The sequence below is a fragment of the Vipera berus genome (assembly GCF_964194415.1).
Source record: "Vipera berus genome assembly, chromosome: 3".
NCBI lineage: Eukaryota > Metazoa > Chordata > Lepidosauria > Squamata > Viperidae > Vipera > Vipera berus.
This window is the reverse complement of record NC_138204.1, coordinates 153,904,319-153,930,765: the sequence shown is the minus strand read 5'-3', so window position 1 is coordinate 153,930,765 and position 26,447 is coordinate 153,904,319. Positions and strand designations below refer to the sequence as shown.

Here is a 26,447-nt window from a genome sequence, read left to right as displayed (position 1 = left end):
AATAGATGGTAGGACTGATCCATAAAATGATGGAATGTTATGCTTCTGGGCAGAACAATGAGTACAAAATGATATTTCAAGTGGATATCACATGACTTTACAGCAATGAATGTGACACCAAGAAGCATATGAGTATATAATAGCAATTTGGGAAAGAATGATCTTTGTCTATAATTTTGCAAAAGAGAACAGCAGAACCCACTTCTATAGTTCACTACTCCAATAAATAGGGTCACCGTTTGAGAATTGCTTTGATTAGGATTTAGCATATTCATACACACACAAATAAAAGTAAATGCTTTCAAAATAAATCACATTTCCTTAATTGGAATGCTCTTTGTGTGTTGGATTATCAAAACAGAGTTTTTCTAAAACATAATGGAGCCAAAGAAAAGAGGGGAGAAATAATTTCGTACAGAATCAATACGCAATGATTTCAACCAACCTGAAAAGGAACGTCGCTTTATATTCAACTCATTGGCCACACGTACTTCAGTGCACAATTTCAGCATCAATAACATTGTGGCTATCATTATAATGCTTTGCAATAGTAAAGGTGACTCAAAATGTCTCCCAAACCTAAAAGAAGAAAAAGAGACATCAAGTGGTTGAACAGCCAAAATCTTAATAGTTGAAATATAAAGTGCAAGCACTAAAAAGAAAAAAAAGACACTTTCATAAAACAAAATTCAAATTGGATATAAATTAGTTTTCTGATTATCAAATTCTTCCAAGAGCCAGACACCATCTTAAATCTAGGTAGGGAGCCAGCATATAAATCTATAACTAGAGAATCTTCTAACGAAGTTATATAAGATGCCAAATAAATTGTTCTGGATAATTGTAGAAAAATATAACAAATAATGGAGGGCAAAATTATCAAATTAAGACTAACTTTTTTACATATTGGAGAGAAAATTATAAAATAGTGGTACTGGAGATTCTTAATTTTAAATACAAAATTTTTGCCAATGAGCCTAAATCTATGCCCAGAAAATCAGTTTCTCCCAATAAAACCACTAGAGGGAGATCCATTCTCCTCCTAAGCATTTACAGATCATTAATAAAACCATACACATGTAACAGCTTCAAAAAACACATTCAAACACCTTAAATTAATACTTAATATTCATATATACTATCATTTTTAACTTAGCCATATAATATTCATTTGCAGTATGGCAAGTGTAACCAACTAGGCTTCCTTCAGCACCAATTCCAATGGCCTTAACTTTGCAGGTAATTAATAAGGCACGTGTTCAGACAATCCAAAAATAAAATTATAATCAATAATTAAGAAATACTGTTTAAAGAACACTGGAGGGTAATAGCAAACAAAGCAATAAAAGACTCACTTGGTGTTTAACACTTGTGCTTGCAAGTTTGCTGATAAACATACAAGATCTTAACTGTCTTTGGGTCATTCAGTTCAGGTAGCCAAAGTGAGTTCCAGGAAAGGAAGTGGTGAATTTAGCATCCTGGCTTATTGCCATAGCAAAAAGAGAAAGTTTAGCAAATGCAGCATTTTTACATACACACATGCAAATGTCCTAAAGGCATAGAGAATAGAACAAAGAGAACAGGTAGAGAAAAACAAGGTTTCTGGACAAAACAGGGAGAAAGAATTTGCTTGCATTTGCAACACTGAGCTGTTTCTACTATCCAACATTTGGAATAAAAAACCAAAAAGCAAAAGGAGAGTTGCTGGTGTCTTCTGGATAAAAACAAAAGGGAAAGAGAGATAAAGCAAGAAAAAAGGAGAGAAACATGTTCTCTTCTAATATGCTGAGTGGTTGAGAGCACTGGGAAGGGGGGATTTTAATAAATTATCAGGAAGGTGTCACCCAGAAAGATTTGTTTCCTGGACTGGTGAGAAAGGGGATATTTTTCATTATTATTCTAACAAAAGCCTTCACTGAAATTTCTGGGTTTCACAACAGCAACAAAGCATAACTAACTTCACCAGTGGAACTGTTCCAATGGTTCAAGATTTTAGGGTTATGTTTATGTATAAACATTTATATAGCCTATTCTTCTTTTTAGGAAAGTTTGAAGCCACCAGATCATACCTTGTCCCCCACGGTGTCTCTTGCTTTTGGACATCTGTAATTTCATATGTATTAATCAGTCAATTGGAAACATGGAGAGAATTCAGCAGGAGTGCTTACAGATGTTTTACTAAGTACAATGGGATTAGGTATCTTGACTGAGTTTTAAGGGAATCTCCAAGTGCCCATGATGGAATGGAATCTTTCCTTTCAGCTGCAGACTATATGAACCACCTTTATCCAACATATGTGAGAGCTTCCTGACAATTCCCTTTGTTCTTGAGAGATGGATATTATGCAATAATATCCCACAGTCAAAAGCTTTCCCAACTTCTATATTTGGGCTAAGTATTTTTATTTATTTTTATTTTAATCCCATTTATATCCCGCCCTTCTCCGAAGTCTCAGGGCGGCTTACAATTTTAAAGCACAAATCAATGTGCTTAGCAGTAGCCTTCATTCTAAGTCAGCTTAATTGCCCCCAACAATCTGGGTCCTCAATTTACCTACCTCAGAAGGATGGAAGGCTGAGTCAACCTTGAGCCTGGTGGGACGCGAACCTGCACTAATTGCAGGCAGCTGGTGTTACTTAAGGAGGCATTAGCCCACTGCTCCACCAAGGCTCATATATTACCCCCAAAGGGTGAAATCCAACAGATAAAAGATAGCTGTAGCCAAAAAATTATTTGTTATCACAACAACAAACAATTTCACTCAGTCACTAAGTTGTGTCTGACTCTTTGCAGCTCCATGGACCATAGCATGCCAGGTCACCCTGTCTTTCAGTGTTTTCCAGAGTTTGCCTAAATTCATGTTTATTGCGTCAATGACACAATCTAACCATCTCATCCTCTGCCGTCCCCTTCTCCTTTTGCCTTCAATTTTTCCCCAACATCAAGGACTTTTCCAATGAGCTCTTCTCTTCTCATCTGGTGGCCAAAGTATTTGGTCCAAGAAATATTTCTCACCAAAAAGAATTCAAAACTATTTTTACATGGGCTAACTATGATTGATTAGTATCATTAACTTTTAATACATTTTCATTCTTGAGGATCTCTTTTCTGAGATGAGAAAGAGAAGACTAAAAGAGCAGATTGTGTACTATATATTAATGGTGTTCTTTGTGTCAAACTGTGGAAGTAAAAGTTTGTCTTGAAAGAAAGATAGAAAGATGACCCTTTTGAAGTTTGGTTTTGGAAGACTCCTGAAAATACCATAGACAGCCAATAGAAATGGATCATCAAACAAATCAACCCAGTTTTCTCACTCAAGGCGCAAATGACCAGGCTCAAATTATCATATTTCGGACACATTATGTAAAGCCTTATTAGCCCTCTGAACAAGGCTCTTATGCTGGGAAAGGTAAGACAAAAGAGAAGAAGAGGATGGCCACCAGCAAACTGTATGGACTCATTTACAGTGGTGATAGAATATAATAGAAAACAGAGTTGGAAGGGACCTTGGAGGCCTTCTACCATAGTCCAACCCCCTGCTCAGGCAGGAAATCCTATACGGTTTCAAACAAATGGTCCAATCTATCAATCAATGAGTATATAAAGTATTGCAAAAAAAGGAAGAAGGATTATACTACTACATATTAGTATGAAATTATTAATGAAGAAAAACACAGGGTAAACAGTTATATCATTGAAGATGCAAGGATATGCATAATACAATTTGATGCTGGTTTGAATAATATAGCTTTTCCTCTGGGAATGACCAAAATACATTTCCAAAGAATGTAAATATTTGCTTGCTCGTGTAACCATCAAAATGACTTGCCAGTTCTACAAAGAACAGAACCCACAGGATGTTTTTCACCTAATTACGGCTATCCGAGAAATAATTAAGAACAAATCACATTCCATCTTCTGAATATTGCATGACCTACTCCAGAAAGATTTTTGCCTTATGAGGCTTGAAAACCTAAAGTTGAGTGCTGTAAAATAAATCGTAAAATATCGTTTGCATCCCATCTTACATTGGTCTTTCTCAACTTAGTACTTTCCAAGTGTGCTTGGCACTCTAAGCAATTACTAAAATTACAGTAGGATTGTTGTTCAAAACATCTGCAGAGCACCAACTTTAAAAGAATATTTTACATCGCCATGAAATGGTTTCTCCTGCTATGCCATAAGTATATGAATGACCCTATACAGAAGGATTAATTATTCTCACATCCTATGGCTTGGTACCACTGTAATTTAATTCAAAATCCACAGAAAAAGTTATGCAGGTCACTTCTACTGCAACAAAACATAAAAACTTATTTAAAAAAAAACTATTACTGCACTATTTTCTTCTCTAAACTCCAACTTCCTGTAATTTTATATAAGACATGTCAAACACAAGGCCCAGGGGCCGCATCCGGCCCGCGAAGTGGTTTCCTGTGGCCCACGAAGCCATCCTGGAAACAGTAAGGGAACGGCCCCCACTGCCTTGGCCCTGGCCCAGAGACCCTCCTTTTGCCAGAGACCCTCAGATCTATCCCACTCCTGCCCAGGCCCCCACAGACACCCTTGTAGAGCTGGCCATGCCCACCCAGTAGGCCATATGCACTCTAGCCATGCCCGCCCACTAAGCCACACCCACCCTGGCCACACCCACCCGGCCCCCTAAGGGCAACCGCAATGCTGATGCGGCCCTCAATGAAATTGAGTTTGACACCCCTGTTTTATATCACAGAATTATATGACCAGAAAAGATCTTGGAGGTCTTCTAATCCAAACCCCTGCCCAAGGCAGGAGTCTTTATAACATCTCAGACAAATGGCTGTCCATTTTTTCCTTGAAAACCTTTAACAATGGTACATTCATAAGTCTGGGAGGCAAACCATTCCATTGATTAATGATTCTCACTGTCAGGAAATTCCTCCTTTTTCCAAGGACCGATGTCTTTCTGACCAGCTTCCACCTATTGCTTTCTGTCCTATCCTGAAGTGCTATGGAGAGTAAACTGACCCACTTTTCCCTGTGACAGCCCTTCAACTATTGGAAGACTTCCTTAAGCCTTCTCTTCATTAGGCTAAACATACCCAGTTCCCTCCAGACCCATAATCATTTTTGTGTGATTTATGTGTATGGCGGGGTGTGTGTGTGTGTGTGAAGTGGGTCGGTGTGTGTATATATATACACATATCTCTCTATATATGTGAATGACAATTAGTGTTTTTTTAAAGAAGAATTGGATTTACGTATCAACAATGTAATTTCTCCTAAAAAGATGAAAAATCAGTCTGATATTAAAGCTACTAATTTCACTGAGGGAGAAAGGGATGGATGCTAAGAAACATAGTATCTGATAAAAAGAAAATGACAGTAGATTGAAAAGTCAAATTCTGATCAAGGAAAGAATTCTGGGTGAAGATAGAATGGTAAAAAGAAAGGGGAAGAATAAATAGTTCTATGAAAACTAAGGATCAAGTGTGTCTGGCAAGAAGAGCTGGAAGGAAAGAGTTTTGAAGACCATGGGGTATAAAAGAATACAAAGATAATCCATTTTTCATTATTTAAGCAAAAAACACACCTCTTTGGGATCACAAATCATGCTACATCACCTGCGATCTAGTAGATAACCCCCAATAACAAGGTTTACACCACACATTGAACCAAAGTCAAATAATCTGATATGTTTTTAATAACATTGGTCTAGCAAATATTATTGCGAGCCAAGCAAAGAATATATTTAAGATGAAGTCTACTCAACAATTCCTTAGAATCAAGTTAAAAAATTACTCCCTCTAAGAAATTTGCTGGTGTCCATTTAGTTAGATTTAGAGACTAACTGGACTTGAATACCAATAGAATGTACCATCAGATTTCTGATCATAAACCCAGTGTATTCTGGAAGACCAGTATAGAAATGAAATAAAGATGGAAATGTTGGGTATTCAAGTTCTTCCAGAAATCTCTGTAAGTAGTTACAATTCTTGCTGATTATATATATTTGAAAGAACAGTTTTAAAAAAGTAGTCATCAAACACCAGTTTTTACTGCAACATACTGGATTTATGATTGTCATATTTCTACACCTATTGCAGCTTGTGAGTATTAATACCCTCTAATCTATATATATATAGTTATGGCTTATGATCCTAAACATATAAATATGAACAGATGTATGCTTTAAATCTTTTAAATAGGATATCCCAGTTTCAAGGTAAAAGTAAAGGTTCCCCCGTACATGCGTGCTAGTCGTTTCCGACTCTAGGGGCCGGTGCTCATCTCCGTTTCAAAGCCGAAGAGCCAGCGCTTGTCCGAGGACATCTCCATGGTCATGTGGCCGGCATGACTAGATGCCAAAGGCGCACGGAACGCTGTTACCTTCCCACTGGAGTGGTCCCTATTTTTCTACTTGCATTTTTACGTGCTTTCGAACTGCTAGGTTGGCAGAAGCTGGGATGAGTAACAGGCGCTCACTCTGTTACGCGGCACTCGGGATTTGACCCGCCAAACTGCCGACCTTCTGATTGACAAGCTCAGCGTGCTAACCCACTGAGCCACCGCGTCTCTAGTTTCAAGGGCAAACTGTTAATTATTACTATTTAACTATTTTTAAATATTTCCCATGCCTATAAAAATTATTTTAACTACAAGCCACAATTATATTGCCCATCGATTGGAAAAAGAGAAAGCAGAAGCATAATACAGAAAGTCCTCAACTTACAACAGTTTGTTTAGTGACCGAAGTTACGGTCATAAGTCACTTTTTTTCAGTGCCGTTGTAACTTCAAATGGTCACTAAATGAACTGTTTATGACTGTTACAGTATCTTGTTGGTCCCGCAATCAAAATCAGATGCTTGGCAACTGACTCATATTTATGACAGTTGCAGTGTGCCAGGGTCATGTGATCACCTTCTGCAACCTTCTGACAAGCGAAGTCAATGGGGAAGCCAGATTCACTTAACAATCATGTTACTAATTTAACAACTGCAGGGATTCATTTAACAAGTGTAGAAAGGAAGGTTCTAAAATAGGGCAAAACTCACTTAACAAATGTCTCACTTAGCAACAGAAATTTTAGGCTCAATCGAGGATTGCCCGTAATGTAAAGTAAATTGAAAAACTCAAATATCCTTTCTCCAAAAGCAGCCCATTAGCAATATTCAACAGAAGGAGTCGGTAATAACGAACACCAATACAATTCTTCATTTCCTGAGCTTTCTCACAGCCCACATTCATATAAATGTTAGAATCTCCACTAAATACTTCAGTAAATTGTTTTGATCAAATTTTCTACAGTTGTCTCGTCTATGTGTATGAGAGAGGCAAAAGATATCCAGAGAGAGCACGTAAGGGAAGTTCAAACCATTATTTGCACTTTCTTGAATTTTGCTATATAACAGGGCAGCTTGGAAACGTATCTGAGTCAATCTTTTAAAAGTCTCTAAAAATACAGCCTTTCCCCCCATAATTATTTATCAAATCTAAGAAGGTGTGAGGAGAGAAAGCAGCACTGGTCCCACTTATCAGAAAGAAAGTTCTACAGCTACCTGGCATAAAAGAAACACACCCTTAAACAATCAGTCTTTTTAAATACCTGTCACTAATAAATCAACCTGAAAAGCCAGCCTGATAACAGCCTTGTGCTGTTTTGTGATTTTTGGTCCTAGTTTTAAAGGAGGGATTTCTGGGCTCAATGGTCCCCTTGTCTAAGACTCAAGCTGAAAGGCACTTAGGTAGGCTGTAATGGAACTAGCCTGTTCTGCCTGCTGAAGTCTGCCTTCCTTGTTCCTTATTTTTGCCATTATTTTTCCCCAGAGCTGGGTTGGAGGTTGGAGCTGTGTTTTCCGCTGGCCAGAAAACAATAAGTCTGTCCCCACCCCTTCCAATTGTAGGAAAGCACTCAACTGATTTCACTGCAAACAAAACACTAACAGAGGAAACCTGATAATTCCTTTGGATTAGCTGAAGGAATATATAACTCAGCCGCTATTCAGGTACTGTACTCCATAAAATAGTTCAGCAACTAATGTTATGAATACTTCGAGTACATTTTGTTCTCCAAGAAAAATAATCCGCAGCAAAAAGAGGCCCTAATATTCCATAATATTCTCATCAAATTCTGGCTTCAAAACAGATGGTTATGTCCAAGCTTACAGTACATTATCTGTTCAGTTTGGTCTGACTGAAAAATATAAATTATGAAATACATATTTTTATGCTAAGGAACATTACATAAACTGCGTGAAGAGCGATATTCCTGAGCTACCCATATTTATGTAATTATACAGTCTGTACCCCAAATAACATCCCAAAGTGCAGTATGTATATATGATTGGAAGCCATGTATTTTGTTTCTCTTGTATGAACCCCCTGACATAGCTGGGACCAAACTTCATTAACACCCATCTCTGTAATATCCCTATAAAAGGATGTAGAAGATGCTTTAGGAAGGCATCTATTGTCTTACATTTATTAACGCAGATTTCTTATTTTTATTACTTAAACATTTTAAGTCTTTTCCTCCTAGACCTAGGCATTATTTTTCCTAAATTCCTGCCTACTGCCTTCACTTTCAAGTTTTCATTAGTTGCTCATGAATTCTCCAATCAAAGTTTAGGCCAGTTCAAGATGAGAAATAGCAAATATGGTTGTCATCACAGCTAATCATGGAACATTTTAGTCACTCACCAATAAACTCCTGGAAAAATGATGTATAGTGCTAGATTAAGAAGCAAGATTAAACTCTTTGAATTAATATTTTGGGCTAGTCACCATCTTTCAAGCTAACCACTTTCACAGGTTTACTGTGAGGAAAAAATGGGAAGGATGAGAGATACAGAGAAAGACACATAAACAATTTATCTCCCTACCTATTAGACTTTTTGGATTGAAAAAAAAGACCTAATATATTTATATTGCAGAAAAGTACTCTATTTTGAAGATCTTTGGTATTATGGATTTTTTGTATTTCATAATTACAACAATGTAATAATATTACTCAGGAAACTTAGTCCCTTAAATAAATGAAGGCACATACATTGCCTCAATAATATTCTATTTACAGCATGGTAATAGCATTTATGACACAGACTTAAACTGAGACTCCGAAGGCTCTGAAATAATTATTACACTGGTTTGTGAAGGAAAGCACGATAGGAAAAGTAAAGATAATAATCACTCTCATTTATCTAACAGGTGGGGGAAGTGCAGAAGGAACATATGATCCTCCAAATGTTACCCAACTGTTATTCTCATCATTCTGTATACTACACACATTGACAGGAACAAAAGAGACTTCACCAACTTCTAAAGGGACAATATGCTTCATTCTTCTCTCTAATTTCAATGATAGCCTTGATTAGCATGGCTCAATAATGATTCACTGTACATCCATTATTCCTTTAAACACAGAATTATTTAATAAAGGTCAGTTTTGATAACATCCCCAAACACGACTATAAAGCAAATAATAAAAATCTAATTCTTCTTCAGGCAGCAAAGAAAGAAAAATATAAGTAGCAGCCTATCTTTTTTTATGGCCAGACCCTGATGGTGGATGATAGATAAACAAAACAATTTAATGTAATCACAAGAAAAGCCAATACTTCTATTTGTCTCCAAGAGTTTTATTCCGCATTACATTCTTAAAATTATAGCAATACCTCCTAAAAGGTCATCTGTAACCAAATTAAAATCTGAGGAAAGCCCTTCCCACAAAGACTCATGGATCAGACTAAATATATAAGGCTAATGGTTTTGTTTATGTTTAGTCATGAACACTGATCAGTTATATTGCGATGAAAGATGCTTTGTAGCAAGACCAAGATGAAAGTCTTCTGAAGTTGAAGAAAAGGCTGACAGATAACTGTGCTATTCATCCACCAGTTCCCACTAAATCCCAGAGATAAATATTTGATACGAAGAACAATGTTGCTACTCTTAAACATTTCAAATGTCATATGACAGACATAATGGCTTCATTCTTACACATAGATTAGGTCTGCCATAAAAAGTGTGAATTATCACAAACTAGGCAGTTGTCATTAATATGGTCCTGTTTGCTGCATTCTATTACATGTATAATTAGCACAAGCTATACTGAAATGTATTCAGAAAATATAATGTATATTTTAAAATTAGATTTAATTTTAATTATTTTATGCCTCACACTTCCACATAGGAATAGACATGAGAATCTTACAATGCTGCTGTATAATTGAAACATGTATCCTATACATAACATATAATAACCAGCCAGTTTCCAGAAAGATTATCTATGCTTGTCAACTCCAGCAAAAAACCGAAAGTCATTGCTGTCATCCTAACATTACATAAACCTTTGCTGATCACAATAATCTACAAAAGGTTGTCCCAAAGGTGCTTTTTCAAAAGGCAACTGAACTTTTTCAGTTTGTTTCCGTTCTGAACTGAAGAAACTCCTTGGATGAGAAGCAAAACATCTTCAAACAAAAAAAAAGGAAGTCTAGTTGACTTTTGAAAAAGCACCTTTAGGACAACCATGACCTGGATGACAAAGAATCTCCATAGACATCTACAAAAGCTTATGCAGTACTCATTTAGGCTTTATTTTTTTATTTTATTTATTTATTTATTTATTTATTTATTTATTTATTTATTTATTTATTTATTTTTATTTATTTTAATTCCATTTATATCCCGCCCTTCTCCGAAGACTCAGGGCGGCTTACAAGCTTAGCAGTAGCCTTCATTCTATGTATATGCCTGCTTATTAGGGCTTTCACACACACACCCAAGCGGCATTATTACAAAGTCAGCTTAATTGCCCCCAACAATCTGGGTCCTCATTTTACCTACCTCAGAAGGATGGAAGGCTGAGTCAACCTTGAGCCTGGTGGGATGCGAACCTGCACTAATTGCAGGCAGCTGGTGTTACTTAAGGAGGCATTAGCCCACTGCTCCACCAAGGCTCTATTAAAGTAGGGGGGGGTCAAACTTCCAACGTCACGTGAGGTGTCGCAACGTATCGCGACTTTTTTGCCATTGCCGGCAATGGGGTGAGCATGGTTTTGCTATGATGCATCCGGCCCGCAGGCCAGCAGTTTGACACTCCTGCTTTAAAGCTTTATAACTTTCTCAATTAGCCACAACAATCTAGAGGTTGAAGAAATGGATTAGTGGATGTTACAACGTTTTCAAATAATACCGGATCATTTCATTTCAGATAAGTGGGGCACAAGATGCCTGGCTTTTCAACTGGAAGGTTGGCAGTTTGAGACCCAAGCACCATGTGACATGTTGAGCTTTCAGCTCCTGCCAACCTCGCAGTTCAAAACCATGCAAATGCAAGTAGATAAATAGATACCACTTCACTAGGAAGGTAACAGAGTCCTGTGTGCCTCGGCATACAGTCATGCTGGCCACATGACTATGGAAGTATCGTGGACCAATGCTGACTCCCTCCCCCCAGAGCCAGACATGACTGGACAAGGGAAACCTTTTACTTTTTATATCCTTGTTTGAGGAATTTTCTTTGCTAAGGGTGGGCAGACTTCAAAGTTAATGATAAAATGCTACTTTGAAATATAAGGGGATACATATCTAATACTTGTCTGCAACCCCTTAAAACAACTTTGTCATTTCCCAAGAGTCACAAGACTGCCATCTGATCTCAAGTACTGTAAAGACACTTTTTGGTTTAAGGAGTTGCAGACATTTCCGATTAGCATTTGCCTCCTCTTGAAGGATCTTTTCCCCTTCAGTTCCGAATTGCCACATAACCTTGTTCTTCATAATACATTTAATTGTTCGTCAAGCTTATACTATGTTTGCTAGATAAATATTGATAAAGCCTCCACAGCTAATTTCAAAGGAGCTTTTGTTTGAGTTTACATGTGTTTTATCCTGGCAACTTCAGGCTGACAAAAATATACAAGCTTTCCAATACAGCATACAGAGTATATTTCAAAATATCAGATATCACAAATTTAGGACCTTCATTAGGTATCACAGGTTTAGGTCAACCACAAAAATGTCATTTGGGTTTCACCCAACTATCCTTTTGAATATACTCATGAAATATTGACAAAGAACCCAGAGTGAGGCCAAATCAGGTGATATATTACTTATACTTCAAAGGAGTTTCATGGAATGTGGCAGCACAGTAAATTTCTCTCTCTCTCTCTCTCTCTCACACACACACACACACACACACACACTTTTTCAGGTATCGATAGATCTTCCAGAAGTACAAAGAGAAATTTAGTTTTTAAAAAAGAAGGAACTTACCAAAAGAGTATCCTTAAAATATTTGCAATTAATAATACTAAACACACATAGGTTGAAAATCCCTCTGCGTTCTGTGTCCTTTTAATATCTCGGTATTGAGGGATGTATGGCACTACACCACCAAAAATCATGGCTGCCGAAGCCCCCCAGGATATCAGCTGTTGAACTGCAGATACCAGCCATTCCCAGCCATCTGCTTCCATCATGGGTAAGATGATGTCTCTTAGCATGAGGACAGTTGGTTACAAAAGGGAAGCCCCTTTATTACTTCCTCAGGATTTACTGACTTGTATTCATATCTGATTAATCTTCCAATAGGCCATGTGCCATTCTTTAAGCAACACTAGAAAAACAAAGCGAGAGGAGACAAAGTCAAAACTTGCAGGGAAATATTCAGTCGCATCATTAGAAAATAATTAGTCAAATCATAATGAGCTAGAAGAAAAGACAATCTATTTGTCTAAACTAGTGCTTGCTCCACCATGCTGACATTCACACAAAATATCTGAGTTGTCAAGAATGGGAAAGCTTAACAATCCTAAAACTAAGTATTCTAACAAAATATACCTACTAAAGCTTATCAGTTAATACTCATGATGTGCAGTGTGTTCCTTTGTTGCATTACTGGTTCCAGCATAGCAAGCTTTCTCAAATTAATTCCTTTATAGGTCTGCATATTTTTTAATAATATAATAAACAAAAAATTCTGCAGGTTGGATAGCACACTTATAATTAATGGCATTAATGGCAGAGCCATGGTGGCGCAGTAGTTAGAATGCAGTATTGCAGGCTAATTCTTCTGACTGGCGATTGCCAGCATTTTACATTTCGAATCTCACCAGGCTTAAGGTTGATGACTCAGCCTTCCATCCTTCTGAAGTTGGTAAAATGAGGACCCAGATTGTTGGGGGCAATATGCTGACACTGTAAACTGCTTAGAGAGGGCTGTAAAGCACTGTATTTATAGCAATAGCTGTCTAAGTGCTATTGCTATAAACATGTAACACTTTTAGGACTGATGATACTTGTAAGACAACTACTGTCCATTTTAAAGGCACATGTTTTAATGAGACACCAATCAGAAGCAATCTAGTAGCTTTTAATTAAATGTGTTAGTTGAGAAAGGTGCTACCAGATTCCTTTGGATTTTCAGCCATCATGAAAGAACATGGCTTGCCTTTTATGAAGTCTTTAATAAAATATACTTTCCATGGTTGAAAATTCCTATAATCATGAGTTTTAATGAGTAGAAATTCTACAGAGACTGATAAACTGCCATTGATTTATTTGTTCAACAGCAATACAAAAGAGATTTTTACTCAAATTAGCATTGTTATAGAGAAAACATTATCCCTTTTCAGAAAATACACAAACATTCCTCCTCGGATATGAGAGAGAAAATCTCTTTCAATACACTCACTTATTAGTTGAATTCTTAATAACTTTCTTATTTAGCAAATTATATTGACACTGATTTTCATTTCCTTAAGAGTTATTTCCATCAATGAAAATTGCTTTTAATCAACAAAGTCAGCTTCTCTCTCACACACATACCACACATACTACAGTTGAACTCCCAGAATGCCCTGTCAGATCACAAGGAATTCTGGGAGCTGCAGCCCCAACTCCCCTGCAAGTTTATTTAATTTTTCTAAGTAAATCTCAAACTATACCGTACTAACTTCTTGTCAGGGGAAATGATTAACTACCTGCTTGTCAAGGAAAATTAAAACAGCTAGTCCTCAACTTACAACCACAATTGAGCCCAAAATTTCCATAGCTAAATGAGACATTGAGTTTTGCCTCATTTTTCAACCTTTCTTGCCACAGTTGTTAAGTGAATCACCACAGTTGTTAAGTGAGTAACACAGTTGTGAAGTGAATCTGGTTTCCCCATTCATTTTTTTTTTCAAAAGATTGCAGAATCACCCCAGGACACTTCAAACTGTCACAAATACAGGCCAGTTGCCAAGCATCTGAATTTTGATCAGATGACGCTGCCCCGGTTGTAAGTGTGAAAAATGGTCAGGAGTCACTTTGTTCAGTGTCATCGTGGCTTTGAATGGTCACAAAAGAAATGGTTGCAAGTCAAGGATTACCTGTCCAGTTAAACAAAAAAAAAACACGAAGAAATTGATCTAGGAAAATCAGGACAAGTAGTGAGTCAAAAGAGATGAAAGAAAGACTGTATTCTCTGCTCCTAGAGGAGAGGTCCCAGGAATTGGGAGAAGGTAAGACTCCCTCCTCCCCTTCAGACTTTCCGCCTCTTCGGCTGAACAACTAAATAAATAAATAAACCTTTATTGTCAAAGTACAACATGTGTACATTGAAATTAGCCGAGCCTCCCCCTGTGCTCTCTCTCCCCCCAACACACAGTGACAACAAACCCTCCATCCCACCACACTATGTGAACCAACTACACTGCATAAGATTATGTCCCATTTAAAAGCCTAACAGCCCACGGATAAAAGCTATTTTTCAGCCTGTTGGTACGGCTGGCTATATTCTTATATCTCCTACCGCAGCGTTTCCCAACCTTAGGAACTTGAAGATGCGTGGACTTCAACTCCCAGAATTCCCCAGCCAGCATAGCTGGCTGGGGAATTCTGGGAGTTGAAGTCCACGCATCTTCAAGTTCCTAAGGTTGGGAAACGCGGTCCTACCGGATGGTAGGAGAGTAAAATGACGGGAATCCCAGCTGAGTCCTCTCGCCAGAAGACCGTTTTATCTATACAGCCCTTGCCTTACACAAGGGAGACGGAGAGGGAGGAAGTGAAAACACCACTTTCCCCTAAGTGTTTTTTCTCCGCTCCTCTCTGAACGGCCAACCGCAGCTCTCGCCACAAAACGCTACCGGTACTTCTCCTTTCCTTCCACGCACCCGCAGCAACTCCGCCAAACTGCCCAGCTTCCAAAAGCAGAAGGGCGGCCAAACGGGCGGCAACTTAAAGCCCCAGAAAGAGGAGGAGGAAAGGGGGCTGCAGGGGAGGGGAGGGGGGGCTCGCCCTCTTCTTACCTGGGCTCTTGCCAAGGCCCCTCGTCCCGAGAATCGCGCATCTCCCCCTATTGCTGGAGGGAGCCCCAGCCCGGGCCGCCGCTCCCGCCCCAGACTGCGCTTGAAGCCACAGCTGCGCTGCGCCCTTTCCGCGCCCGAGGCTCCCAAAGCCACAGGCGCCGCCGCTGCCGCCGCTGCTGCTGCTGCTACCGCCGCCTTCCTTGGGCGACTGGAAACAAGGCGCTCGCAGCGGCAGCCCCCATCAGCGAGAAAATGAGCCCCGCCTCTTGTGACATCAGGAGAAGCTGAAAGGCCTCCCGTCTTCGAAGAAAGCCGCCCTGCCTGGCCTTTCGTCGTCTGGATCCTAGCGCCGCCCGACCTGTTCCGGAGAGAAAGAGGCTCGCTAAAATCCTGGGAAACGCAGGGGCAGGGAGTGAGGGGCGAGGGGTGTGTGTGTGTGTGTGTGTGTGGAAGGAATCTCAGTTTCCGAAAGAGAACATAAGAGCTCGTTCTCTTTTCGCTAAACACACACACGCACAAGATCACGGGATTTTTTTTCTCTCTCCCCCTCCCCCCCGTCGGATACGAGAAAAGAAAGGTGTTGGGAAAATAGTCAGATGTCATATTACCACAAAGTCTTCACACGCAACAAAGTGAGCCTGTTTCGTGTAGATTAGAATATAAATAGATCGGAGATGCTTCCAAAGCTTCTTTAAAATGTCATAATCACCGATGGCGGTAATATACTATTTTTAAATAAAGTAGTATTTTGAAGAAAGAAAATATGGGGGGGGAGAGAGAGAGAGAGACACGTTTGTGCTTGCACTAAATGCCCTAGAGTTGTTTCCTATTATTTATTCGAATTTGTTACAGCAACCCAACTCCAACAGGCAGGGTGGTGTACAAAACTATGGATTTTTTAAAACCACTGTATGTAAATTCTTACCTATTGTTCCTAGTTGGTAATTATGGCTCAGCTTCCTATGAAATATTCAAGGCATCAAAAGTGGTACAATAACTTCAAACCTTTCTGATAAACTAAAAGGTATTAGCAGCTTGCACGGGGTGGGGTTGTATAGTGTTCTGTAAAACCGAATTCAACACTATCCAGCAAGAAATCCTAAACAGTTCTAAGTTTCTTAATTCTAAGAAACTATATACTATAGGATTGGCACCAGGAGCAGGAAAGGAGCCCCAATCAACAATGTCTGGCAGAAACCACACCGGTTGAGAAGGAAGGAAATATAAAGATAGCAGGCCCAGCTCTCATGCAGTTCCATCATGTGCCCTGGAACTTGATAATATATATATAGAGAGAAGTTATTATTCAGAAGTATTACAAGGCCAAAAGAGCATTTCCTTTATCAAATGTTTTATCAGACAAAGTAAAATGAAATAAATAGTCTTTCAACAGCAGAAACAACAGGAGTAAATGTGTGTGGGGGGGGGAGGAAACACACAAGCTGAGTCCTTTTAAGAGCTGAAGCTAGGATAGGCATCTTTTCATTAAACTCAGTGTTTTGAGTTCACATAGGGGAATTTGGGAGGAGGGTAGTATCACCAAGAGCCCTTGCAGTTTTCTTGGGAAGATAACCCTAACCCTAACTTTGAACTATCAATAAATAAATAGTTTTAAATTGAGGCTTACCTTATATGATTCACGATCTCTATTAAGAACTGCAACAAATACATCTTATTGATAGCTCCCCCCAAAAATTGGCATTTTAGGCGGCATTCACTATTTGTCACAATACCATGATATAGGCTCAAGAGTTTTGAAGTTAGATGGGTAGTTATTTGAAATCTCACAGGTAGCACTGTGTCTGGATTTCTCAATAAAAAGTAAGCATGACAGGCTACTAGTTAGGTTGAAGTTCCTGAAACACTTCAATCTTTCTACATGGGAGTTCTTGAACACTCTATCGAAATCTGGCTCCTTCAGCCCAGTAATAGCAAAATAAAAAGGAAGAATATTAAGATTTTCATGCCTGGATGTGGCATGATTTGTGCCAAGTCCAAAGCAAGCAGTATAGTACAGTACAACCTGTCATATAAGGAAGTTTTTCATGAAAAATTCTTTTAAATCAATTAAGCCAAATCCTCAGATCCACAGTCATTCATGCCTTAATCACCTTTCAGCTGTATTACTTCACAATGAGCTCAACGTTGGGCTGTCCTTGAAAAACATTTGGTAGCTCCAGATGGTCCAGAATGCAGTAACAAGAATAGTTATGGGCACAGCTCATTTGTGTGGCATCTGCCTTTCATCATATGCCCTAGTTACCAGTTGGTTTTGGGTGCAATCCAAGGTGTCAGGCCTAGTCGAAGAACAATGTAACACAATCCAGTCAAAATAGGATCCTTTATTTTCTTTTGCCATATAGACAGAATCTTGCCAGACTAAACCTATACCACCCTAACCTAATGAATATACCCTGGGAGATTTTAGGGAGCGGTTATACTAAATCTTCCCATAATCCAGCTCTGGACTGTGCTGTCTCTTGTCCCCTCCTTGGAATGTTCTCCCTCCTTCCAGGGAATCTGCTTCATTACTATAGTCGATCACATAAGGTGGTAACTGCCATCTATAAAGCCCTTCAAGGCTATTGACATTTATAGGACTACCTCTCTCCAATAGTATTTGCTTATCACTATCCTGTCCTTTTGACCCTTCTAGCCTTTAAAAAACCTTCAAAGACCTGCCTCCTTCTGGAGGCTCTGGGGCCAGTGTCATTTGAGTTTGATTGATGTTCTGCATTCTGGTTGTGGTTTTCAACGCCATGGGCTGTTACAGTTGATATTATTATTTTTTGCTGTTAGTTTTGTTTTTTTAACATATATTATTAAATGGTCATTTATCGCCTAACATTGCCTTGTTGATTGAGGGAGGTTCCATAAGATCTTGAGTTTCAACAGATGACTGTTGGTTTACATAAACAATTTATGTCATTTACAGTTCGTTGCAGAATGGATGATTAGAGAAATGATCTCTGGCAACTGCTCTAATGGTGGTAGACTCTAAAAAAATCCTGTCACATAAACTCAGAGGATGTTCAAAAATATCAGAAGCCAGTTCAATACTAACCCATTTATGCTGATGATAGAATAGTACACCTGACAAAATTCCAGAATATACTATGAATTATATTTAAACAATATGCTATGTGGTTGTAGGCTAGCTAGATTACTCCATTAAGGTCAGGAGAGCCTATGTGCCTTAAATAGCTTTTCCATGCCAACTTCAATAAGAACATGTATTTCATAGATACTACAGGTCATGCATCTCATGTGACATTCTTTTAGTATCTTGTTCCATCACTGGAGGTTTTTAAGAAAAGATTGGACAACCATTTGTCTGAAATGGTATATGATCTCCTGCTTGAGCAGTGGGTTGAACTAGATACTAGAAGACCTCCAAGGTCCCTTCCAGCTCTCTTATTCTGTTCTAATAAGTATGCCTGTGACTCAGCTAGAATATGCTGAATCAATCTATGATGAAGGAAAATGCTATAATTTTCCCCAAAGCATTGAGCATAGGTTAGCTTCAAACTATCAAAAAACCCTGCTACCTTTTGTCTATTAAGGCATATCTGAGCAAGGAAGAAATAATCTGTTGAAACTGATTATACCCCGTTAAACACAGGAAATAAATGAAGTATCAAATCCAGACTCCTTTGAAGATGGTCCAATTCAGCAAGCACTCCAGATTTCCAAGTAGCAGCTAATCTTCAGAGGCATCCACCTTTTCATTAACTAGTTCTGCCATCAATTGCACACTCCTCCATGTGTTGGTTTTCAACAGCATCTCCCAGAATCCTCCGAGAAAATAAGATTTCTTCAGTTCACATGTAATTTGGAAAACATTGCTTCCCCTGCTGTGTACAAAAAGTGTAATCAAGTGTTGTAGTTTTTTTTAAAAAAAATCAATTCCTTCTTTAATCTAATTGGATTCTCTTTTTTACCCTTTTTTACCCTTACCATATTTTCTTGAAAAGAAAATATGTAGATGAGCTCATGAGCCTGTCTGTCAGCAGGATAAGTCTCTGAATACTGACAGAACTAGCCAAATTTGGCATGCAAGGAGTGGGGAAGAAGCAGCAAAAGGGAGATCAATTTGAAATGGGCTGATCTGGTTGGGGGGCTACACAGATGACAAAAATTTCCTGGGCAACTTTTCAGAATGCTTCTGAGTGGACTATATCGCCCTTTCCCAACTTCCTAGTTAGGTGACCCAGAACAGAGTTACTATTACAAACAAACATAGCCTTGTTCTAGTAAAACCTGTCCTGCCAGTCTCATATTTTCTTCAGTGCATGCAAGCCCTCTATATACTTAAGTGTGACTAGGAATATTTAAGAGGGTGTGTCACTTCTGTTCCTTAGCTCTTATGTAAAGAAAAAAATCCACCATCCAATGGCAGATCCATTGAAATATCACCACTTTCTTTTGAGTAAATTATTAAACTTGATTCCTGGTGACTTCACAGACATACATATGTAGGTTTTCTTGGCAACAATATAGAAGTGATTTGCATTTAGATTTTTTTAAACTTTGCAATCAAACCCACAATCCTGATACAGGTAGTGCTTGACTTATGACCACAACTGAACCCAAAATTTCCATTGCTAAGCAAAACAGTTGTTGGGTGAGTTTTGCCCCATTTTACAATCTTTCTTGCCATAGTTGTTAGTAACATGGTTGTAAAGTGAATCTGGCTTCCCCACTGACTTTTGCTTTGTCAGGCTGCAAAAGGTGATCACATGACCAAGGACCCTGCAACCATCATAAATACATACCAATTACCAAACGTCCGGATTTTGATCATGTGACCCTGGTGTGTGTGTGAAAAATGGCCATAAGTCACTTTTTTCAATGCCATTGTAACTTTGAATGGTCACTAAATGAATGGTTGTAAGTCAAGAACTACCTGTATTCCTTGGAGAAAACTCATATAAGACTAACCAGTCTCAGCCCTGCTTAGCTTTCAAGCCAAACAAAGTCAGTCAAGTTGTTGCTTTCTTTTCTTGCAACAGGCTGGAAAGAACTGTTGCTGATTTTGTGAGTTTAAGGTGGTAAGGTGTTAGTCTTGCCTTTTCCTGTGGTCTCTCTTTTCTAACCAGATTAAAGAAAATGTATTTTATACAGATACTTGTGATATAAAATTAACATTTTAATGTTATAGTTTACAAGGCTTAAAATGCTACTAGCAAAAATATCATACTTTTTGGTCTTTGATCTTTATCTCTGTACTATGTCTTTAATATTATCCTAGTTCCAGGCTGTTTTTTATTTTTTAATTCCTCATCTTGATTTGAATGATATTGCGTATCTTAATTTAATGTTAAAATAAGGCAGCACAGCTTCTGAGAATACCCTTGGTTTTTCAAATAAACAGCTCCTGGTATTAAAATTAATATTTATTTGGACCTAGTTGATTTTCAAGGTAATTTTACTACAATATTTATTACAAGGATTTTGGCAGTCTTCTTCTGGTGAGATAGTGGCAAACAAACAAAACACAAATAAATAAATTTTACACTATGATACTTATTTTTGGCCTAAGGCTTTCTAGATCAGGCATGTCAAACTTGCAACGTCACATGACGCCGCACAAGATATCGTGACTTTTTCCCCATTGCTGGCAACGGGGTGGGCACGGTTTCAGTGTGACGCATCCAGCCCATGGGCTGGCAGTTTGACATGCCTGTTCTAGATGTACACAGTAAACATACTAAACAATAATATTTCTGTTTCCAGCAAGACAGGTTTGTTTTGTTCATGTGCTATGCACTTACAGAAACCTTTGGGTTGGACAAAATGCAACCTTTCTACATCGTGAACTGTCTACACAGTTGCTATTGGGAACAGAGGAGTGGGAGCATTATACAGACTATCTTGAACTTGGTGAATGAAAGATGGAATATGTGCTCTTCTCTTGAATGAAGCATTTGCATAGGATGCATAGGTGACTGATTATGGGCCATTAAGTTGCTATAAACCAGGGGTCTTCACACTTGGCCCTTTTATGACTAGTGGACTTCAACTCCCAGAATTCCTCAGCCAGGCACGTTGGCTGATGAATTCTGGGAGTTGAAGTCCACAAGTCATAAAAGGGCCAAGTTTGAAGACCCCTGCTATAAACTCTCAGCAATCACATATTGTAGATAGATTTCCCCCCCCCCATGAAAACCAGTCCCTAATCTGGTCTTTCAGGTCTTCCAACCCATCATACTGTAACAATATACCTTCCTGCCAGTTATCATCTTCTCTTTCCTTCCATCTTTCTCAGCATTAAAACTTTTACCAGAGAGATAGGTTTCTGCTTAATGTGGGCAAAGTAGGACAATTTTCAGCCTGGTCACTGTGCCTCTAGTAAGAACTTGGTTGATTTGTTCAGTGATCCATTTGTTTGTTTTCTTGGCTATACTCTCAGGAGCCTTCTCCAGCAACTACATTCAAAAGCATTAAACTCCCAGGCAGTTTAAAGTTGGGTCCCTGCAGATACAAATTTTTCTCCATCTAATCTCATTGTTGAAAGAAAAATCATCAGGTCTAGTTCCAAGCTGGGAGTAAATAAAATGGAGGCTAAGACACTGGAAATAAAAATGGAGGCTGCTTAGAAGGAAGTTTCCAGTTTATTGATGAGCAGCAGTTCTGGAACAGCTGAGCAAATGGAGTTGACAGTGGATGGATCTTTATAGGGCTCTGAGACTCTGATGTGGAAATGTTTCTGGGTTGTGCAGTGAGGTGAGCTTTTGTGTCTTTTGTTACAGTGTAGGATTAATCCTATTATATCCTAAAGGTCATGTTTAGATTTTGGGTGGGGAAATGTAAATTCTTAATCCCATCAGCTGTGGAGGCTGAAGGTGTTTTGTTTATGAATGGTATACCCCAAATCTGCATTTCTAAAAGCTGGCCTCTTCAGGTTTCTGCCTGGGGAAACTTGGGCTAGTTTCTGTCTCCCTTAAGACTTTTCTCCATTATTCCTTTGGGGAAATATAATATTCTGCCTTTTAAAATACCCCCTAAATTTTTTTTTCTCTAGGAGGGTGATTGGGTGCTGACTTTCTACATCTGTTTTATTTTTTAGGATTGCTACCACAGTGGGGGAGAAATTTCCAACTGTGCTACTGGAATATTTTTCCTTCCTTCCTTCCTTTTTCTATAGCCACCCATTTCAGTCAATGACTCTGGGTGGCTTGCACTTAAAAAATATATTACAAGCAAAATACTAAAAACATTTTAAAACAATAAAAACAATTAAATACTACTTTAATAGTCCTATGAATAATAATAGTCACAACAACGAGATAACCCAAGGCTTCTCTTGCTGGCTGCTGACCATCCAGCCTTGGGTAGCTAGCTCCTCAACTATTTTAGACTGATCATCAAGCATATCCCAAGGCTGAACTTGAACAACCAACAACCATCTTTCAAACTTTAAAAACCCTGGAAAATGTGATATGTTCGCTGCTTAGAGGTGAGCTGGGAATAAAATATATCCTTTGTAAATTCCGAATCACAGACAACCAAAATAATGACGCGTCGGGCACGTGGCAAAGAGGAGTGGAAAAGTCACCGTCGCCTTTCGCATTGGTTCTTCTGCAGCGCCGGAGATCGTAGCCGTGTAACCGCGCCGGCGAAGAGGAAGCCCGCCTGGTATGCTCGGAGAGCGGCAGGAAGGCGGCTTTGTCTCCGGAGCCACTTCCCTCCCATCCAGGGCGGCAATTTGAGCAGAAAAAAGCGGGCGAGACGAGTGGCGTCGGCGGCGTCGCAGGCATGGCGGGCAGTGACCCTCAGAGCGCCAAGGAGCTCTCTCAGTTTGTGAGTACGCCCGACGCTCGCCTGAGGCTTTGCCGATTGCGCTGGTATGGTGCAGAAGTCGGGTGTGGGGCAGCTCTTTGTAGGCAGCGTCCCCGACACAAATATAAACGATATTTGGGGATTGGGAACCAAATGTAGCTGAGGAGAGATCGCGCGGCAGAGATACACACAATCACTTGACTCAACGAAGAGGACGGGTGGTGGGGTAAAGAAAAGGGCCCTTGATGCTCTCTGAGCTTGGTTGTTTTTTGACAGACGTTTCATTACCCAAACTAGGTAACATCATCAGTTGTTACCCAAACTAGGTAACATCATCAGTGCTGTTCAGTTTTAACATCTTCACTAAAACTGATGATATTGCCTAGTTTGGGTAATAATAGCTCTGCAAGAAAACAACCAAGCTCAGAGAACACTAAGGACCCTTCATTTCAACCCTGAGCTAGAAATAATTTCCTTTATCAGTAAGGCAGATGGCATTTATAGTTACCTCCCTACACCCTCTGCATCTTTTTACCTACCTATTTTTACCTACTGCATCCTACCTGCCATAAGGCATAAAGCTATCAAGGTATCTCCTCAGCTGGCAAGTAGTGATGGTCATCGCATAAAAAAAAACCTTCCACAACCCATCTCTGGTGCATTTTGGTCCTCATAACCCAAGATTGTGGCATTGAGATCCAATATAATTAGAGGGAATGACATTTGGGGAAAGTAATAAGATTTTCAGAAAGTTTCCACATCTCTTCACTGAAGATCAGTGCCTGTTGTTTATGGTACCAGAAACTCGTGCCTTGGAGTGTGGGGGAATGAGACCAACTTTTTCTTAACCCAAAGGATTTCTTTCAAGAATGTCTAAATTAAAAAAAAAATACTTCTTTTAATACTATGTAAAATTAATAAAATAATAAAATACTGTTTAAAAATTAGCAACCTATAAGAACACTTCCATATAAAAATTAGATATAATCTCAGCATTTCATATTCTGTTTCATGTTCCTTTTTAAAACTCCTTTTATAGATCATAGCATTTTCACAAAATACATTAGCTATTTTAGGGGAACACTCTCCTTTATCATAGTAGATGAAAGAAAGCTCAGTTCCTCAAATAATAGACTGCCATCTCTTTTTATGCACTGTAAACAATAAGGCTACTAAGGCTGGATGAAGTGGTAACTTGTCTAACATTATAGGTGTATTTTTTCACCTACAGGCAGAAAATCTCCTACAACAGCTGCAGGAAAACTTTGAAGACCTGACTGATAAATTATCTCTAAAAAATATCCTTTTCAGATCCCTTTCTAAAATTAGTATGAAATCATTTGTAATGGGCTTGACTAATCACTAAAGTTTCCAAAATATGTTTATAGTTTTGAGTTCACCTGTCAGGAATAAAACAGGGCAAAGATAAACTGGAAGATGATAGGAAATGCTTTTGGGAACTAGAAGTGAGATTATAATCAGGTTGTTTTCTGATAAGAGTTTTGTACAAGAGGGAATTCTTCTAAACAAAACACTGGATCTTAGCCACATTTTTATTTCCTAAGGATACTTATGGAGATTATCAAAAGTCTTTGTAAATAGAAGTCATTTCAGAAGCTGCTACTTTATGGTATAGCATGTCAACTTCCCATTTGAATTTTTCACTTAAGAATCTAAAAAAGGGAATGTTACATAAAGCAGTAAGCCTAGCAAATTTATATCAATTTTAGAAAAGTATTAATTTTCAATTTACAGCAAGAGTTCTGCAGCATTCTTAAATACCATTAATGGTTAACGTACCAATTTAAGTATATTAGATCCTCCTATATAGATTTTTGTTGAGATATATTCCTCTTCAACTTTATGAACTGCGACAGTGCTGACAGTATATAGGAAACTATTAAATAATAGTAGTATTCTTTTAAAATAAACTAATAATCTTGCCTCAACAATTATATTTGAAGACCTCAGATAATGTTCAGTCTTGAAACACTTAACTACAATATCATACACATTATAAGTTTTTAATATCCTGTAGCATACATTCAGATCAGATAAGGCAAGAAGTATGAAAACAATATTTTTATACCCAATAAGATAAAATAGAGCAAACATCATTTTGGACTTTTTTACAATAGAAAGAAACCAAATGTGAATCCTGTTATTTTTTGTTTATAAAGAATACCATGTATTCTTTTCTCAGATAGATTAATATAAACTCCTAATAAAAATGAATTAAAAATGCAGTGCTCTTTAACCTTTTACTGGATGAGATGGGTGAACGGATAAATGATTTGGAAAAGCATGTTGCTGAACTAATGGCTGAAGCTGGAATAGAAAATGCTAATGGAGATTCTGAACGGTGAGATTCTGGTTTTATAAACTAGTCACATTACTGTTGTAATAGCTAAAAATCTGCTATGACAATAAATTTAACATAACCAATTCAAAAGAAACCCATCCTTTAAAACAGGGGTGTCAAACTCGCAATGTCATGTGACATGTTGCGACATATCGCAATTTTTTTTCCATTGCCAGCAATGGGGTGGGCGCAGTTTCGCTATGATGCATCCGGCCCACAGGCCGGCAGTTTAACATTAATAGAAGCACAAGCACATAGCTAGCTTATGACAGGGTAAAGATTTCCACAACTGAAACTCAGTATTCAGTGAATCCATAGAACCATACATAGTTTGCACTTTTTCAGCTTCCCAGTCAAACCCATGAATTCTGAGATCTCATCTAAAAATTCAGCAGATCCATCTTTGTTTTAAAAACTCAGCCATAGCATATTCATTTTCTTACTGCAGTTCAGAGAATAAAAGTTATAATGTGCAAAATTTTGGAATGATTGCCAAGTGCCAGGACTTACCTGTTTGTAAAGAAAGCATGAATATGCATATTTGTACAAAAATAATTCAGATGATTAATTCAGCAGACAGAGCATGTTGAGCTAGTGTGACCTTTCATAACAGCACTTTTCTGTATTTGAAAAATTTTGGAAAATAAATGATTTGCCTTATTTTCATTCATTCAGTTGAAAAAATAGAAAGATTTAGTTATTTATATGCTAAATTCACATCTGGTTTTCCTAATTTTAACTCAGTTTGTATGGTAATTTTTATACAGAACTGAAGGCATCAAGGAAACACTGGATAGAACATGAAGATTTTAAGAGTACGTTCTACGTTTGTACAAATTTTAAGATATTTGTTAAAAGACTATAACTAAAGGATACACAGTACATCATCAGCTACAAAAAAAATCAAGCTGTAAATATTTCTGGCCTATATTATTAACTATAATATAGAATCATGCAAGTGTGATGGGCAGTATAGAAATTTAATACATAAATAAGGAAAATTCTCCTTGATTTTTTTTCTTTAA

At 38.3% G+C, this 26,447-nt stretch overlaps 2 protein-coding genes across 3 annotated transcripts in view; one reads left to right on the top strand and one right to left on the bottom strand.

The window, feature by feature from the left end:
• SLC66A2 (solute carrier family 66 member 2) overlaps window positions 1–15,480 on the bottom strand; it is a 79,210-nt gene extending 63,730 nt beyond the window's left edge. For both annotated transcript variants that reach the window (XM_081323487.1, XM_081323488.1), the window contains exons 1-3: window positions 15,279–15,480; window positions 12,262–12,604; window positions 446–579 (exon numbers count right to left, since the gene is read on the bottom strand). In XM_081323487.1, the coding sequence (XP_081179613.1) occupies window positions 446–579; window positions 12,262–12,491 (364 nt within the window). In that variant the 5' untranslated portion in view covers window positions 12,492–12,604; window positions 15,279–15,480. The remainder of the gene's footprint in view (window positions 1–445; window positions 580–12,261; window positions 12,605–15,278) is intronic.
• Window positions 15,481–22,802: 7,322 nt separating this feature from the next.
• Window positions 22,803–26,177, top strand: HSBP1L1 (heat shock factor binding protein 1 like 1). The gene is made up of 3 exons (XM_081325588.1): window positions 22,803–23,081; window positions 24,292–24,388; window positions 25,308–26,177. Exons 1-3 carry the CDS (start codon window positions 23,037–23,039, stop codon window positions 25,424–25,426), a joined length of 261 nt encoding a protein of 86 aa, XP_081181714.1. The 5' UTR covers window positions 22,803–23,036; the 3' UTR covers window positions 25,427–26,177.
• The last annotated feature ends 270 nt before the right edge of the window (window positions 26,178–26,447 follow it).

What these genes read in the sequence shown, in the direction of transcription:
- HSBP1L1 (XM_081325588.1), top strand. Translation starts at nt 23,037, where the DNA reads ATGGCGGGCAGTGACCCTCAGAGCGCCAAGGAGCTCTCTCAGTTT. An exon ending in CCAAGGAGCTCTCTCAGTTT is followed by an intron (nt 23,082 to 24,291) that starts GTGAGTACGCCC and finishes TTTCACCTACAG; the next exon opens with GCAGAAAATCTCCTACAACA. An exon ending in CAGATCCCTTTCTAAAATTA is followed by an intron (nt 24,389 to 25,307) that starts GTATGAAATCAT and finishes TTAAAAATGCAG; the next exon opens with TGCTCTTTAACCTTTTACTG.